The sequence below is a fragment of the Staurois parvus genome, unplaced genomic scaffold (genome assembly GCF_062004578.1).
Source record: "Staurois parvus isolate SC_StPar_1 unplaced genomic scaffold, SC_StPar_1.0 ptg000310l, whole genome shotgun sequence".
Classification (NCBI taxonomy): domain Eukaryota; kingdom Metazoa; phylum Chordata; class Amphibia; order Anura; family Ranidae; genus Staurois; species Staurois parvus.
Window position 1 is genome coordinate 2,030,855 of NW_028318106.1, and position 16,889 is coordinate 2,047,743.

At 40.1% G+C, this 16,889-nt stretch overlaps 1 protein-coding gene across 1 annotated transcript in view; it reads left to right on the forward strand.

Moving 5' to 3' along the window:
• LOC149457638 (phospholipid-transporting ATPase IC-like) overlaps nucleotides 1-16,889 on the forward strand; it is a 145,018-nt gene that overhangs the window by 33,923 nt on the left and 94,206 nt on the right. The window contains exons 3-4 of the mRNA XM_089683443.1: nucleotides 12,646-12,743; nucleotides 16,730-16,843. Coding sequence (XP_089539569.1) covers nucleotides 12,646-12,743; nucleotides 16,730-16,843 — 212 coding nt within the window. The remainder of the gene's footprint in view (nucleotides 1-12,645; nucleotides 12,744-16,729; nucleotides 16,844-16,889) is intronic.

The following is a 16,889-nucleotide window of genomic DNA, read 5'->3' on the forward strand; positions in this document are numbered from 1 at the left end:
TCCATATGAAACTAAGGCCCTGATTCACTAAGATGTGAGTGTAATAGCAGAGACTGACCATTCAGGCAGACTCCGGTCAATCAATCAGTGGTCTGACCAGCGTCTAGCAAGCTCATTAACGAGCGTCTACTGACTACTTTGCCATTAGTGAATGAGGTATCCTGTCTGGCACATTTTTAGGTGCAATACCGGATATATTCGCTAGATGGCGCACAAGCGCGGGCTTTATTAACATTGGCGTTTTTCTGATAGAAAATTCTAATACAGCTGTACTATTACATTCTGAAAATTCTCTTTTGCTATTTTTTTTTTTTTTGCTGTTTCTCCAAAATGATCAGGAAAGTATTGCATTTACTAATGAATGTCATACATTCTATTTTCAAATGTTAAACATTTTCACACTTATATCTCAAATAATTTATATACTTCTAATTTCCCAATATAGTTATATATCTTCATTCTCTTTAATCACATAACTATTCTATGTTAAAGACAAGTGCAGTGCTATAAATGCATGTGATCAATAATGAACGCATGTAAAAACCAAAAAGTGTAAAGAATTGCAATAATGATGTAAACTGGTAAATCGTGCTAAAATAAGTTCATATAATTATTCCTGAATAATGGAATGTCCTTGGTGTGAGAGTACCAACTCAGAGAGTGCCTATGAATGGCACATGTGTTCTCTCCGTGACGGACAGTAGTGCATGAACTCGTGAAAGGTAAACCACCCTTGGGACTGGTCTACACTCACCAGAACAAAAGTATTAATGTGCATGGGTTATACACATCGCACATCTGGGGGTGCAGCGGTATGCTGGCAGCTATGGGTTAGTCATCCAGCTCCATCCATCCATCCATCCATCCATCAGGGTGGGTGCCCAAATGGTCCTGGGGAGGAATTAGCTCAGCCACAGGAGCCAGAAAGGTGCTCAATAGTGTAGTACACTGTCACAAGGGTGGATGACCTTTCACGAGTTCATGCACTACTGTTCGTGGTTATATTTATCTTGTGTAAGACCATTTTACTAGTCTATATCATTTGACCAGCGCTCGCTTTATCATTTTTAAACAATGTAACTATTCTACATTATAACTCAAACTGTGTTTCCCACAGTGGTTTAGTGGTTAGAGCTCAGAACTTACAGCACTTGGGTCATGGGTTCTAATCCCAGTCTTGGCAACATCCCAAAAAAATGGAGATCAATTTTCTGGGTTGTGGCAGGAATATTGATCAATCAATTATGATTTTGCCTAATGACTAGAAAGTGGATGAATGTTACTTGCGTACTGTTCTTCTGCCAATTAGGTCATGTGCAAGTTTCATGCCGTGTATATTTCATTGTAACTTTTTTCTCTTTTAAATCTGTCTCCTTATACAACTTGACCCCCTCCCCCACCCCATCATCACCTGTCCCATATGCAAATCTATGGATCACCGCCCCACTCTTTAACTATCTATTTACTGATCAAGTGAATGTGTCTCATTTTCTATCAGCTACAGCTCAGATCTCACATTATTATACAATTGCTGATTGTATCTCACCACTAGTCTGATTGAATTCACAATTCCTGGTCAGTCCTGTTCCCTGACCTCTAATAACCTTTAGGGCCAGTTCACACTACATGTGTTTCAGTTGCCTTTTCAGCATCACAAACGCACAGAAAGAAGGTTATATGGTTGTCAATGTCATAGTTCACATCAGCGCTTGCATTTTCAATGCATTGCAGGTGCTGTAAACAAAGTTGACCACGCTGCATTGTTTCTGCACAGAACTGTACTGGAACACATTGAAACGTCCTTGAATGTACTAAAACGCACATGTCCCTAACTACATTGAATACAAAGAAAATAGAAAAAAATAAGTGGAAGGGATACAAAAATGCAATGTAGACATGTCCAAAACGCATCCAAAATGTACTGGAACACACTAAACATGCATGCCAAAAGGGCATGAAAAAAACCCATCAGGAACACATCTAGACTGTTTCTATAGTGTGAATTTTCATCCCGTCTACAGCCGGCAAAAAGTGTCCCTGCAGAGAGCTCCGCTATTTCTTTGACAGTTCTTTGACATTTATAGCGGTTGCAACAATGTATTTGTATCCATTTCGGATACAGATGTTTTTATTCGGAAACAAATAGATACAATGTTGCAACCGCTGTAAATGTCAAGGAACTGTCAAAGAAATAGCGGAGCTCTCTGCAGGGACACTTTTTGCCATACTGGAATTCCTCTCATTTTTCATCCTTCTTCTTCCTCTTCTTCTTCCTCTTCTTCTTCATCATCATCCTCTTCTTCCTCTTCATCATCTTCTTCTTCTTCTTCATCATCATCCTCTTCTTCATCATCTTCATCATCATCATCCTCTTCTTCTTTTTCTTCTTTTTGTCTTCCTCTTGCAGGTCACTGCTCATGTGCAGATTTTTTATCAGTAAAAAAATCGGCCGATTTGCCCATCATTGCCGCGAAAATCGGCCGATCGGCAAATTCGGCCGTTTTTTTCCAACTTTACCGAAAAAAAAAATCTGCCAAAATACCGAAAAACGGCCGAACAAATAGCCCACCAACGATCCGAAAATCGGCCGATTTTATTTTCGGCCGAAAAATCGGCCGATTTTCGACCCATCTATGGCCTGCATAAGATATGTTGTGGCCCTAGGGTCAATGTGTGTTTAGAATACTTCCAAAATGCACATACAAAAACACTCCATCCAAATGCATGTTGCATTTCTATAGCATGTTAAACAGAAGAAAAATGCACTTACATAATGTTAACATGCGCAAGTAAAAATAGACAAAATCCACATCCTTTTATTCTGGCTTCACATACATGCATTGTGGTCTAACACCGCACTCCTGGGCAAATCACATGCAATTTGTGTGCGTTGCAATTAGAGACAAACATTTTGCACACCTCAAATTGCACCGCATCCGGGCCAAAAATGTGCAGGACCCTTTTTCAGGGTATGCACATGGGTGTGAATAGGCATGCCATCCAATTTGGCAAATCGCAATACGCTTTGTGTACCAATATTGGTGTGTTGGTAACTTCACCTAGAAAGCCGCAGCAGGTGGCATGAAGGGGTTGCGGTTGTGATGCGGTGCAGCGCTTGCACAGAAAACACTGCAAATTTCACATCGCATCTGTGTAACACCAGAATGTGCCAATATGTGGCTTGACAAAGCACAGTGGTCAGTGCAGATTATTTTCAATCCATGTTTTTTTACACTTTTCATTCACTGGTTTAACTCAGGTGATCATTAATCACAATTATCTCCGGAGATCACATGCAGCCCCTCAACCATCTACACATATCTCTGGAAATCTATACAGATCTCCTTGAAAAAATGTCTCCTCTCCTCTTCGGAAAACAATTGTCCTCCACCTCATAAACAGGGGGACAGAGAAGACTTCTCCTTGATAACTAAAATCAGATGAATTATCTGTGCTTAATAAACATACACCAATACTGCAAATGCATTGTACTGTCCAAGGCATTGCACACTAACGCATTGCACACTAGAAATGTCAAATGCGTTAGTGTGTACAGTGCATGAGTGTAAAATGCTTTAGTGCACACTGCAGTGTACAACGCATTGCACACTGTAATACTCTGTACAAAGTAATACCGTGTACACCCACACATTGTAGACTGTAATGCACTGTACACTGTCATGCAGGATGGAGCAACGCATTGCACACTGTGATACCGTGTACACCCACACATTGTAGACTGTAATGCACTGTACACTGTCATGCAGGCTGGAGCTACGCATTGCACACTGTGATACCGTGTACACCCACACATTGTAGACTGTAATGCACTGTACACTGTCATGCAGGCTGGAGCTACGCATTGCACACTGTGATACGCTGTCCACTGTCATGCAGAATCCAGCAACACATTGCACACTGTGATACCGTGTACACCAACACATTGTAGAATGTAATGCATTATACGCAGTATACATGTCCAGATATTCAAAGATTAGCCATGAAGGCCTAGCTGGTTACCTATTTGGCGACCGCAGATAGCCGAATAACGCTACACTGCATCCAGGCAGCTCTGGGAGGGTGTCATATGACATCCTGGCAGAACGCGCTCTCCGTGATTGCTGTGTCCTAAGGACACAGCTGATCACGTGATGTGGTAAAGACCAATCACAGCGGCTTTTTACCATGTGATCAGCCATGGCCAATGACACGCTGATCACCGGGAAATGCATTTGCCGGGTCTTGGCTGCACTTTCATCACGCTGTCAGAATGTGTGGAAAGTACTGCCGAGAACCAGCAGTTATCAAAGCAGGGGTCGGCCCCGATGATCAGTGCCCACCAGTGCCACCCAACAGTTCCGCCCACCTGTGGCCAGCAGTGCCGCCTCATCAACGCACATCAGTGTTGCTAAATTACCAGTTTACCAAATGTTATAATATAAACAGCCTTTTATTCATTGTGAGCTATTTTGTGGTTTATCGAGCAAAAAGTAAAACTCACAGCAGCAAGTCAATACCACCCAAAGAAAGCTCTATTTGTCTGAAAAAACTGATACAAATTTAAGATGGGTACAATGTGGCATGACCGCACAATTGTCATTCAAAGGGTAACAGTGCAGAAAGATGAAAATTGGCCAGGACAGGAAGGGGGTAGGAGTACCCAGTAGGCAAGTGGTTAATATAATTGACCCATCAATACCCAGGAGCTAATGTACAGATAAGTAGCATGTGCACCAAGTGAGATTCTGCTAGGCCCCACCCACAAAATTACAATTACTTGTCCCTCACATGTTATAAACATATTTGCAATGGCCACAGTTACTTTACATATAAGGATCATCTCCTCAGTTGCGAACTGTGCTCTCGCCATGTCCAAATGCCAATAAAGTTATCAAAATTTTCAACCAACACAAAACCTCCAACCACTTCTCATCCACTTACACTCCCCACAACCACTTCCGGGTGCGTGCGCACCAGATGACGGACTTCCAGGAGGATAGCTGCTCGTGCGCCATGGGGGACACCTGTTTGGCGTTTATTTGTGCACGATCGCGCATATCTATGCACGATCGCTCATTTCTATGCACGGCTATGATAGCTTTCACGAATGTGTGTTAGTGATTTTTTTTCTTTTTAAACCTTGGCTAATATATCTTTGTTGCCAAAGGCCAAAAATCAACATACAGTGGGGACTATTTTATTACTGTAAATCAAATTGTAGAAAACCTGTAGCTGGCTGCACAGTGAATGTGACATATTCATTAGTACATAACAATATTGTGGTGCAAGCAGGTTTTTTATTTATTTGTTTGGTTTTGAAAAAGCCAGTTTGCACCCACTTGCATATTCACGCTCTTACAAGCTACATTTGAGCAGATTATATAAGTATACAAAGTAACTATTAAGGTTGTTCATATATTGAACATAAAATAAACACAAAAACATCAGTCAAACATTTATTGATCAAATATATCTTCATTTATTTGGTCAGCAGGAACAAGTAGGTACAGTCAATATCTTGGTGAGTCACAAAAATAGGATTGATGTGGCAAAAAGAAAACACTCCTGCTCATAAGAGCTTACAATCTAAAGATACTTCTAATGAACTGTGTGTGCTCAGGTTATAGCAGGAAACAAAGGGGAAGATGAATCAAGTAACATTTTCGTGCACATAAGGTTTACTTACACAATCATTTAGTATAAAGATCCATTCACAAAAAAGTCTACACATCAAAATATAAAGAAAACAAGACATATGTGAAAAACCCCTCCCACCTCTACAAATCCCCTACACATACATTTGTCAGCAGGTTTGTAAGAAAAATGCATTTGAGTCTAAATAAGCAAGCAAAATTAAAACAAGAGCAGATTTTAAACAAAACGATTGACATGTGTGAGGCTTTCAATGCAAAAAGAAAAAACACAATCATTGTGCAATAACACACAAACACACTTTACAAGGCCAAAAATATGCAAACATTTCCAGCCCACTTCCAAACACCGCCTGAGTGGTGTCTGGGGCAATTCAGCACAAAATCTCTTCCTCCCCCAAACCACTACAAGCAAGGACTTAGTCACAAACCACCCGGCCTAGTAACAGGCCAAATCCCTCCCTACTGCACATCTTTATATAAGCTAGGTTGTATTTGGAGCACGCCAAACAAGGCCCCACACCCAATGAAGCCACACCCACCACTGACCTTAGTTTGGTCAGTGAAAGTGTTTTCACCTGATGAATCCGCTTCCTACCTGCATTAACCCTTGGTATACAGGCCCCACAAATCAGAAAGATATATACAGTGAAATGTACGTGTGTAGCATACAACAGAACATTGAGCAGGGATGTGAAAGGGAACCCCAATTGGAACCTTTATTGCTACTATGGTCACAATTCCCTCCAGATTCTCGCATGAGTTAAGACAGTCACATGACCACATCTTGTATGCAATACTGAAAATGACAAATCGATTTGACTAGTATGGTGAATTTCCCATCAATTGGTAAAACACTCCAGAAATCAAACATCACCAAACATTACACTCTGGGCAAAGCTGATTTACAAATCATGCAACTTACAGTAAAGTTGACCATTTCAATGCAATTTTCAAGACATCTGACACAGATCTCTATGCAAATTGCCACTAAAGTAGTACATGTACTACTATAGAAATCAGTGTTTGAAACGCACCCATGTGGTCACTCTAATAGCAGACAATAGGGTGCGACTTTGCAGACGATTTACAGCTTGCATGTTGTGCAAATCACATGCCAAGTCCCACTCAATGAGCACGCTATTGGAGCGTTCATATTGTTGTGGTTCAAACTTGGTAGGAGCCGCAAGTAATAATAGAGTAATGAATACACTACTTTTCATGCAATTTGCTGAGAGATCGATGTCGAATGTCTTGCAAATTGCACTTGAAATCACCATGTACCCCGACTTTGAAATCATGCAACTTCTATGCAAGTCACATGATGTGACTGTGGTGTCAATAACACCACTTAGAAATCTGCTTTAATGTGACCGGGTAGCCCCCAGTAACATTGTTTGCGATTGCCATGCAATTGGCATGACAGGCGACTTGCAAATCGTAGACCAAGTCGCACCCTATTGGCCCCTGTAGGCTCTGTTCACATCCAATTGGATTGTGAACTCGTGCAACTTCACTGTAAGTTGGACAATTGCCGCATCGGATTAGATGTGACAGTGGTGTTGGCCCCCAGTAACATTGGGTGCAATTTGCCATGCAAAGAGCAAGCTGCTGGTCATGCCAATCACATGACAAGTCACATCCAGGGTGTGCAATTTCAGGTGCGATTTGTGCATTGACATCGTACCTGATATTGGATATAATGAATGTGAGTGTATTAACATACACCATTTGTTGCAGCGAGAGTTCAAAGGTATTTGAGAATTGTGGCCATTTATTAGCAATTTAACATCTAGACTCAAATAGAAATCGCAATGCTACACACAATTGAAAACACAACTAGTTAGTAATTCTCTAGAAAACACAGTAAAATTGGCAACTTAAAGAGTAATTTTCAATTGCATATAGTGTGAGCGAAGCAGGAAAATCAACAAAGGAAATAAATCTTTGAAGGCGTGCGGTACCTGCCTGCTGGGATAAGGGTCTGCTATGCATTTGGGGGAAAAATGCACGCCAGGATTTGTGACAAGTTTGATGTGTGGATTCACCAACCAAGTCTTTTCTCTCTCGTTCACTCTTCTGAATGTCTCTCTTTATCACTCTTCAGTATGTATCTCTTGCTCACTCTTCTTTGTCTCACTGGCTCGCTCTTCTCTCTCGCTCACTCTTCTGAATGTCTCTCTTTATCACTCTTCATATGTATCTCTCGCTCACTCTTCTTCGTCTCACTCTTCTCTCTCTCTGTCAGCTCTTTGCTTGCCAAATCCTTCAGAAAAGTGGGTGGAGTGTAAACCATCATTATCAAATCTATTAGTGATTCAGGCCCTTATCTTATCCCATTGTATGACATTCACATAAGGTGCAGCTTTGAAGGTGTTTCAACAGACAAGGCCTCATTCTAATTCACATTTTAGGGATCATTTAGACAGAATGCAAAGATGTTGCCAGAACATGTATGTGAAGACAGCCACACACGGAGATCATGCTACTACCTCGCCGGGGTTGGGATTCGAACCGACAACCCTAGAGTTGTGAGGCAGCAGTGCTAACCACTAACCCACGGAGCTACATTGCTAACCCAGCCTGTATTTCTGTGCTGTGAATCAATCCTAGGTCCCTGGGCATGGTCAGTTTAACTAGCCAGATATCTCCAATGTGACACAAATGTTGTGCTATGTTGCCAATTCAGATGTATGTTGGTTCTATGTATCCCAATACAAAGGATTGCAATACTAATACAGGCGTACCTCGGTTTACCAACGCCTCAGGGAACGTCATATTTTGGGTACAAATGTCAAACCATTTCAGTTAATTGGTCTGTTTACAAATGTTTGAATAATTTGGTATGGGCATGTGGCCTGGTATGGTTCAGGAGGGGGGGAGGCACTCGCTCGTCGTCGTCCCCCCCTTTCCTGACCTGCCGGGCTGCATGCTCGGATAAGTATGTGTTATGGATTTAGGGGGGTACCCCATGCTGTTTTTTATTTAATTTCAGCGTGGAGTTACCCCTTAACATCCATACGAGACCCGAAGGGCTTAGTATGGATGGGAGGGGGGACCCCACGCCAGTTATTTAAAGAACTGTTTATAAATCACTGCAATACTTTGACATTCAACTGTCAGTGGGGAAATCCGCCGACAGCTGAAACATGAGCGCTGCATTGGTTTTCATTACTAAAATGCTGCATGAGTTGATAACATAACTCATGCGGGATTGTAGGAGCGACAGCCATGAGTTAATGTTTCATCTGTCAGCGGGGTTCCCCACTGACAGCTGAATGTAAAATAATTCCCTTTATTGCATAAATAATAAAAAAAAAGCGTGGGGTCCCCCCTCCCATCTGTACCAAGCCCTTCGGATCTGGTATGGATATTAAGGGGGAACTCCACGCTGGAATTAAAAAAAAAACCAGCGTGGGTCCCCCTCAATATCCATACCAGACCCTTATCCGAGCATGCAGCCCGGCAGGTCAGGAAAGGGGGGGGACGAGCGAGCGCCCCCCCCCTCCTGAACCATACCAGGCCACATGCCCTCAACATGGGGGGGTGCTTTGGGGCAGGGGGGGCTCCCCCCCCCCAAAGCACCTTGTCCCCATATTGATGAGGACAAGGGCCTCTTCCCCACAACCCTGGCCGGTGGTTGTGGGGGTCTGCGGGCGGGGGGCTTATCAGAATCTGGAAGCCCCCTTTAACAAGGGGGCCCCCAGATCCCGGTCCCCCCCCCCCTACGTGAATGATTCTGCGGTACACGGTCCGCAGACTCATTCACAAAAAAACTAAGTGTGGTGTAAAAAAAACACAGTACAGGGTCTTTGACAAGTCCTTTATTAAAACAATGTCCCCCGAAGTAGATCCAACGTCAATCGCGGCGGCGGCGACCCGAAAAAAGGAAAAAAAAAAAAGGTTCCGCTCCCGTCCGAGGCTTCCAGCCTAGTGAAGAAAAGCCTAGCTGACAGTTCTTATATAGGTATGGGCGGGGCCAGCCGGGAACAGCAAGCATGTGACATGGGGCGGGTCACTGGGATGATGTCCCCAGCTGGCCCCGCCCATACCTATATAAGAACTGTCAGCTAGGCTTTTCTTCACTAGGCTGGAAGCCTCGGACGGGAGCGGAACCTTTTTTTTTTTTCCTTTTTTCGGGTCGCCGCCGCCGCGATTGACGTTGGATCTACTTCGGGGGACATTGTTTTAATAAAGGACTTGTCAAAGACCCTGTACTGTGTTTTTTTTACACCACACTTAGTTTTTTTGTGAATGAGTCTGTGGACCGTGTACCGCAGAATCATTCACGTAGGGGGGGGGGACCGGGATCTGGGGGCCCCCTTGTTAAAGGGGGCTTCCAGATTCTGATAAGCCCCCCGCCCGCAGACCCCCACAACCACCGGCCAGGGTTGTGGGGAAGAGGCCCTTGTCCTCATCAACATGGGGACAAGGTGCTTTGGGGGGGGAGCCCCCCTGCCCCAAAGCACCCCCCCCATGTTGAGGGCATGTGGCCTGGTATGGTTCAGGAGGGGGGGGGCGTTCGCTCGTCCCCCCCCCCTTTCCTGACCTGCCGGGCTGCATGCTCGGATAAAGGTCTGGTATGGATATTGAGGGGGACCCACGCTGTTTTTTTTTTAAATTTCAGCATGGAGTTCCCCCTTAATATCCATACCAGACCCGAAGGGCTTGGTATGGATGAGAGGGGGGACCCACGCTGTTTTTTTTTTTTTTTATTGCGGACCTTTATTTTTACATTCAGCTTTCAAAATAAATTTTATCTAGACCTTCAAAATAAGTAAAATCATAACAGAAATAATTATAAAGGATAAGAAACAAAAATATAATCACTAAAACGAAGGAAATCTAATTAGATTACATGAAGATATGCTTAATGCTGTTTATTAAACACAGTAGTCGCGACCGAGTGCCGGCTGTCAGAGGAATCCACAATCAGATTCACTATTAGTCAGTGGCTAAAAAGCAAACGCCCATGGCAGAGGACTAAAATGTGTTCTGCACATGCTCAGTTCTATCTGCCAAAGACACTGCACGGGCATCTAGATTTTTACTGTGTCGATTTCCTTGAGAAAAACGATTTTTAACACATTCTTAATTTTTTTGGAAATAGCAGATATTGTTTAAAGTGAAGTCCTGATATTTGGCAAAGCAAATTTCTAAGTGAACATGTCTCTACAGTGATTTTTCATGGTGTTAGACGTGCTTCTTAGCAAGTCTGCTTTTGTGAGTCTGATTCCGGGCGTGTGTCTTTTTGTGAATTAGATTGGGCGTCTGCTTATGGGCTCTGCTCAATAGTGAATTAGGTTGCAGGGTCAAAAATGGACGGACGCCCATGAAAATTGGGCTTAAGCCCATAAATATGCGCCCACGCCCAATAGTGAATCAGGGCCTAAGTGTCCAAACAAGTAAACAAAAAACTCTCAATCTTCATGCATGTGATCCCAGGTGTCCACACTGTGTAAATCCAAACAGTGGCTACAGTGGCCCCTCACCTCCTTGCATAGACCCCACAGGGTCAGCTTGCCTTAAGAAAAAACACTCTGATGAATCACCGAATCCTCCCCAGACTCATATATTCTCTCAGCAGCCTCCTCCTCGGTTCATATATAGATAGAAACTCACATAGTGTAAAACTGCATTTATTTCATATACTGCATAAATATTAAAAATGCCCACTCACATTTATTTCTCCAATTACAGGCTTCTATACCACATGCTATGAGTGTCCTGCATGGGTATTGTATATAGGGGTTTCACAATATGGCCGCCACGCCGGAAATAATGTCACCGCGCTCCCAGAATCCCAGAATATATATATATACACTGTATGTTGAAATGTGTTTTTATTACAAAATATATGAAAAATATTTTTAAAAATACATTTCAAATATACAGTATGTCTTTAAGAATACAAATCTACATTTTTGGAATGCATTTACAAATATATGTAAAAGTTTGTTAAAATTACTTTTTTATATGTTAAAACAAATCTGAAGAATAGATTTATAAAATAGATATTCTATGGTTGAACTGGATGGACCTTTGTCTTTTTTCAACCAAACTATGTAACTATATATATATAAAATATATTGAATATGGTCATAATGGTAGCATATCAGATATATGTCAATATATTTGGGAAGAATAATTTTAAAATATAGTTCAAATATATTTTTCTTCCATATGGATAGGAGCGTTTTAGTAGCATTTAGCATCATTTAGGAGCATTTAGCATTTTTTTTCTGCTGAAAAAACGCTTAAAAAAACTCTACAAAAACGTTTTTTTCTGCTCCTAGAAGCTGAAGCTCGAAAAATGCTAATAGCCTAAAAAAGTGTGCATGGACAAGTAGGATACCATTATTTAGCTTCTAGGAGCAGAACAAAAAAATATGCAGATAATAGCTTCTAGAAGCTTAAAAAAATGCTAGTGTGCATGAAGCCTAAAGACATAGGTAACATAGCTGCGAATCAAATATTTAGTTGGCCATACTCATATCAATATTTAGAAAATTTCAACTACTTTTGACCATTGTTAACCACTTATACAATGGCAAGCAACCACTAAAAACAATCCATGAAAAAAACCCACAAACTCAATCGACCACCAAAATTGGGGTGACAAATTGACAACTTCAATACAGTTTACTCAAATATCAAACAGAGAAAAATTCAAAATTGGAAAAAACTATGACAGTTGTATTTAAGTTGTATTTTTCTGCCACATTCAGTAGGACAATTCCAATTCCTTCTCTGTGTGGTCAGTCAGAACCATCATTTTATGTCTTTAACTGCTTTGTAATTTTAATAAAATGGCAATAAAAGTTTGCTTTTTCTGTGAAATTGCCATCTGTATGGCCAGGCATAAAATTCCATAGCATTAGTCAAAAAAGGTGTAGCATCCTGAACCCATCTCAGCTTCTCAGAAAATTAACTATGGTGTTCACCGCCCCAAAATAAAAAGCTCAGTTATTAAAAAAATTCTCTTTCCTTTCAGATTGCAACTGGCAGGTGAAAGCAAATGATCCTAACTTCTACAAGCAACCACACTTCATGAAGAAACATTATTTATTCTTTAAGAAAAGTAAATACGCTGTATGTATTTCATTTTACTTATTTTCCTGTAAGAATTAAACTTTTTTGTCCCCTAATAAGCATCACTGTACATTTTATAAAAAGGAAAGACTGAAAAGTAGAAGTGCCACATAATATGGAATATGTATAAATACTGGTCTTTGGGCAGAACTGATCATTTTATCAAGGAACTAGGAATTCTAAAAGCAGATAAAAGAACAAAGATGGGGTTCACTAAACAAGTCCACAGATTTCACTTGTTTGTGCAGGATAGTATCTTAGATCCAGCGTTGGACATTTGTGCCTAAAGCTCTCAAGAGAACAGAAGAAATTTAATAAAGACATTACAGTTGTTAGTTCATGTTATATGCTAATTGACATGACCCAAGAATGATGATGTGTAAATACATGCTCTTGATTCCTTGATTCAATACTACAGCCAATGTCAACGGCAGCAGAAGTTATATTCTAAATCACAGGGAGAGGTCATGAACAGAAAACAATACATACAGTATAATGGTTCTGTCTGGTGACATGTCACAGCAAGCCATACATGCCACACAACCTATGTACAGTCGGGAACATATTCTAACCCCATAGGTTGACTTTTCCAACAACAATTTAGTCTTGACATTATCTGATTTAATCATTCTCAAACTGGCAAACAAACAGCCATTGAGATGACCTATTAAAATTTATTTTCTTTGATACTGTGCTGTATGTGTGCTTTTACCCAATATGGAAGAGAAATGTATTTCCAATATATTTAGAAAAAAAATTATACATGCAACATATATTTAAAATATATTGACCTAAGCGAATATATTTTAGCACGTATTCCAAAAATGTAAACTAAAATATATTTTCCAAAGGCATATAATTAAAAATATATTTTTTAAAATATATTTTCCAGTTATTTTTGAACATTTAAACAAAATGCATTAAAACATATATTTATAAATATACATAGTTACATAGTTAGTCTGGCTGAAAAAAGACAAAGTCCATCCAGTTCCACCATAGAGAAAAAAAAAGTTATAATCCTATACCCACAGTTGATCCAGAGGAAGGCAAAAAAAACCCCAGCAAAGCATGATCCAATTTGCTCCTGCGGAAAAAAAATTCCTTCCTGATCCCCCGAGATGCAATCAGATATTCCCTGGATCAACTTTACCTATAAATGTTAGTATCCAGTTATATTCTGTGTATCCAAGAAAGAATCCAGGACTTTTTTGAAACAATCCACTGATCTGGCCAGAACCAACTCTTGAGGGAGTCTATTCTACATTTTCACAGCTCTCACTGTGAAGAAACCTTTCCGTGTTTGGAGATTACATTTCTTTTCCTCCAGACATAAAGAGTGCCCCCTTGTCCTCTGTGATGACCTCAGGGTGAATAACTCTACACCAAGTTCACTATATGAACCACTGATGTATTTATACATGGAGATCATATCCCCCCTTATGTATTATACATGGAGAACATATCCCCCTTATGTATTATACATGGAGATCATATCCCCCCTTATGTATTATACATGGAGATCATATCCCCCTTATGTATTATACATGGAGATCATATCCCCCCTTATGTATTATACATGGAGATCATATCCCCCCTTATGTATTATACATGGAGATCATATCCCCCCTTATGTATTATACATGGAGATCATATCCCCCTTATGTATTATACATGGAGATCATATCCCCCCTTATGTATTATACATGGAGATCATATCCCCCCTTATGTATTATACATGGAGATCATATCCCCCTTATGTATTATACATGGAGATCATATCCCCCCTTATGTATTATACATGGAGATCATATCCCCCTTATGTATTATACATGGAGATCATATCCCCCCTTATGTATTATACATGGTGATCATATCCCCCTTAGAGATCATATCCCCCTTATGTATTATACATGGAGATCATATCCCCCCTTATGTATTATACATGGAGATCATATCCCCCCTTATGTATTATACATGGAGATCATATCCCCCTTATGTATTATACATGGAGATCATATCCCCCTTATGTATTATACATGGAGATCATATCCCCCTTATGTATTATACATGGAGATCATATCCCCCCTTATGTATTATACATGGAGATCATATTCCCCCTTATGTATTATACATGGTGATTATATTCCCCCTTATGTATTATACATGGAGATCATATCCCCCCTTATGTATTATACACGGAGATCATATCCCCCCTTATGTATTATACACTGAGATCATATCCCCCCTTATGTATCATACATGGAGATCATATCCCCCCTTATGTATTATACATGTTGATCATATCCCCCTTATGTATTATACATGGAGATCATATCCCCCTTATGTATTATACATGGAGATCATATCCCCCCTTATGTATTATACATGGAGATCATATCCCCCCTTATGTATTATACATGGAGATCATATCCCCCCTTATGTATTATACATGGAGATCATATCCCCTCTTATGTATTATACATGTTGATCATATCCCCCTTATGTATTATACATGGTGATCATATCCCCCTTATGTATTATACATGGAGATCATATCCCCCTTATGTATTATACATGGAGATTATATCCCCCCTTATGTCCTTATGTATTATACATGGAGTTTATATCCCCCCTTATGTATTTTTACATGGAGATCATATCCCCCCTTATGTATCATACATGGAGATCATATCCCCCTTATGTATTTATACATGGTGATCATATCCCCCTTATGTATTATACATGGTGATCATATCCCCCCTTATGTATTATACATGGAGACCATATCCCCCCTTATGTATTATACATGGAGATCATATCCCCCTTATGTATTATACATGGAGACCATATCCCCCCTTGATCTCCGCTTCTCAAGAGAAGTTCAGTTCCTCTAATCTTTCATCATAGCTGAGCTCCTCTATACTCCGCATATACTGGTAAATGCATTCCAAAAATGTAACTTAAATGTATTTTCCAAAGACATATATTTGAAAATATATTTTTAAAATACATTCTTCAGATTTTTTTTAACAGATAAAAAAGTAATTTCAACATATATTTTTACATATATTTGTAAATGCATTCCAAAATACACTTTGAAATAATTTCCCAAAATTGTAGTATTTGAAATATATGTCAGTATATTCGGGAAGAATATATTAAGAATGTATTTTAAAAATATATTTAAAATATATTTTTCTTCCACGTGGGACAGTTTACACTATGTATAAAGTATATGGACTCCAAATTATTGAGTTCAGGTGTGAAGGGTACTGTTAATGCTACAGCATACAAAGACATTTTAGACAATTATGCATTTTCCAACCAATCTTGGAAAGAACCTTCTCTGGGCCTTCGAAACTTGGCAATGACCTTCAAAGTTGTTATTGTCTTTTGGGGGGGGGGGGGGGCAAGCATTGCAAGTCATGTTGCCGCTTTAATAAAGTTTATTGAAAAGAATATATTGGTGAACACAGAAAGTGCAACTGGAATGATTATTTCCATAAGCTATGGTTCCATGAGTTTGATGTGGAGGAACTTGAATGGCCTTCACAAAGACCTCAACCCTATCAAACAACTTTGAGGTGACTTGAAAAGCCAACTGTGAGCCAGGTCTTCTCATTCCACATCAGTACTTGCCTTCCCAAAGGCTCTTTTGGGTAAATGGACACAAATGTCTATAAAATGCCCCAAACTCTTCCCAGAACAGCAGAGGATAAGCCACAAAGGTGATACTCCATGTTAATGCCCATGGATTTGCCGTGGATATTCAAAAAGCTCAGACAGGTGGTATTATGGTTGTTATTATTATCATTATTATTATGGTATTCCCAAAATTTGACTATAGAATGTAAACGTACTGTCAATAATGCTCAAAAATGATGAATATTCTCAAAAGTGTTAGTGACCGTGCCTTAATCATAAAACATATATTCATAGCACTTCTTTTTTTCTAACTCTAAATTTTCCTCCCTTGCACACAGAACAATGAAATCAAAACATCCAAATATAATGCACTCACCTTTCTACCGCTAAACCTTTATGAGCAATTCAAGAGGATTGCCAATGTCTATTTCCTGTTCCTGCTTATCCTACAGGTAATGAAAGCATTTTCTGTACTGTAATTGTCAAATGACACTCACT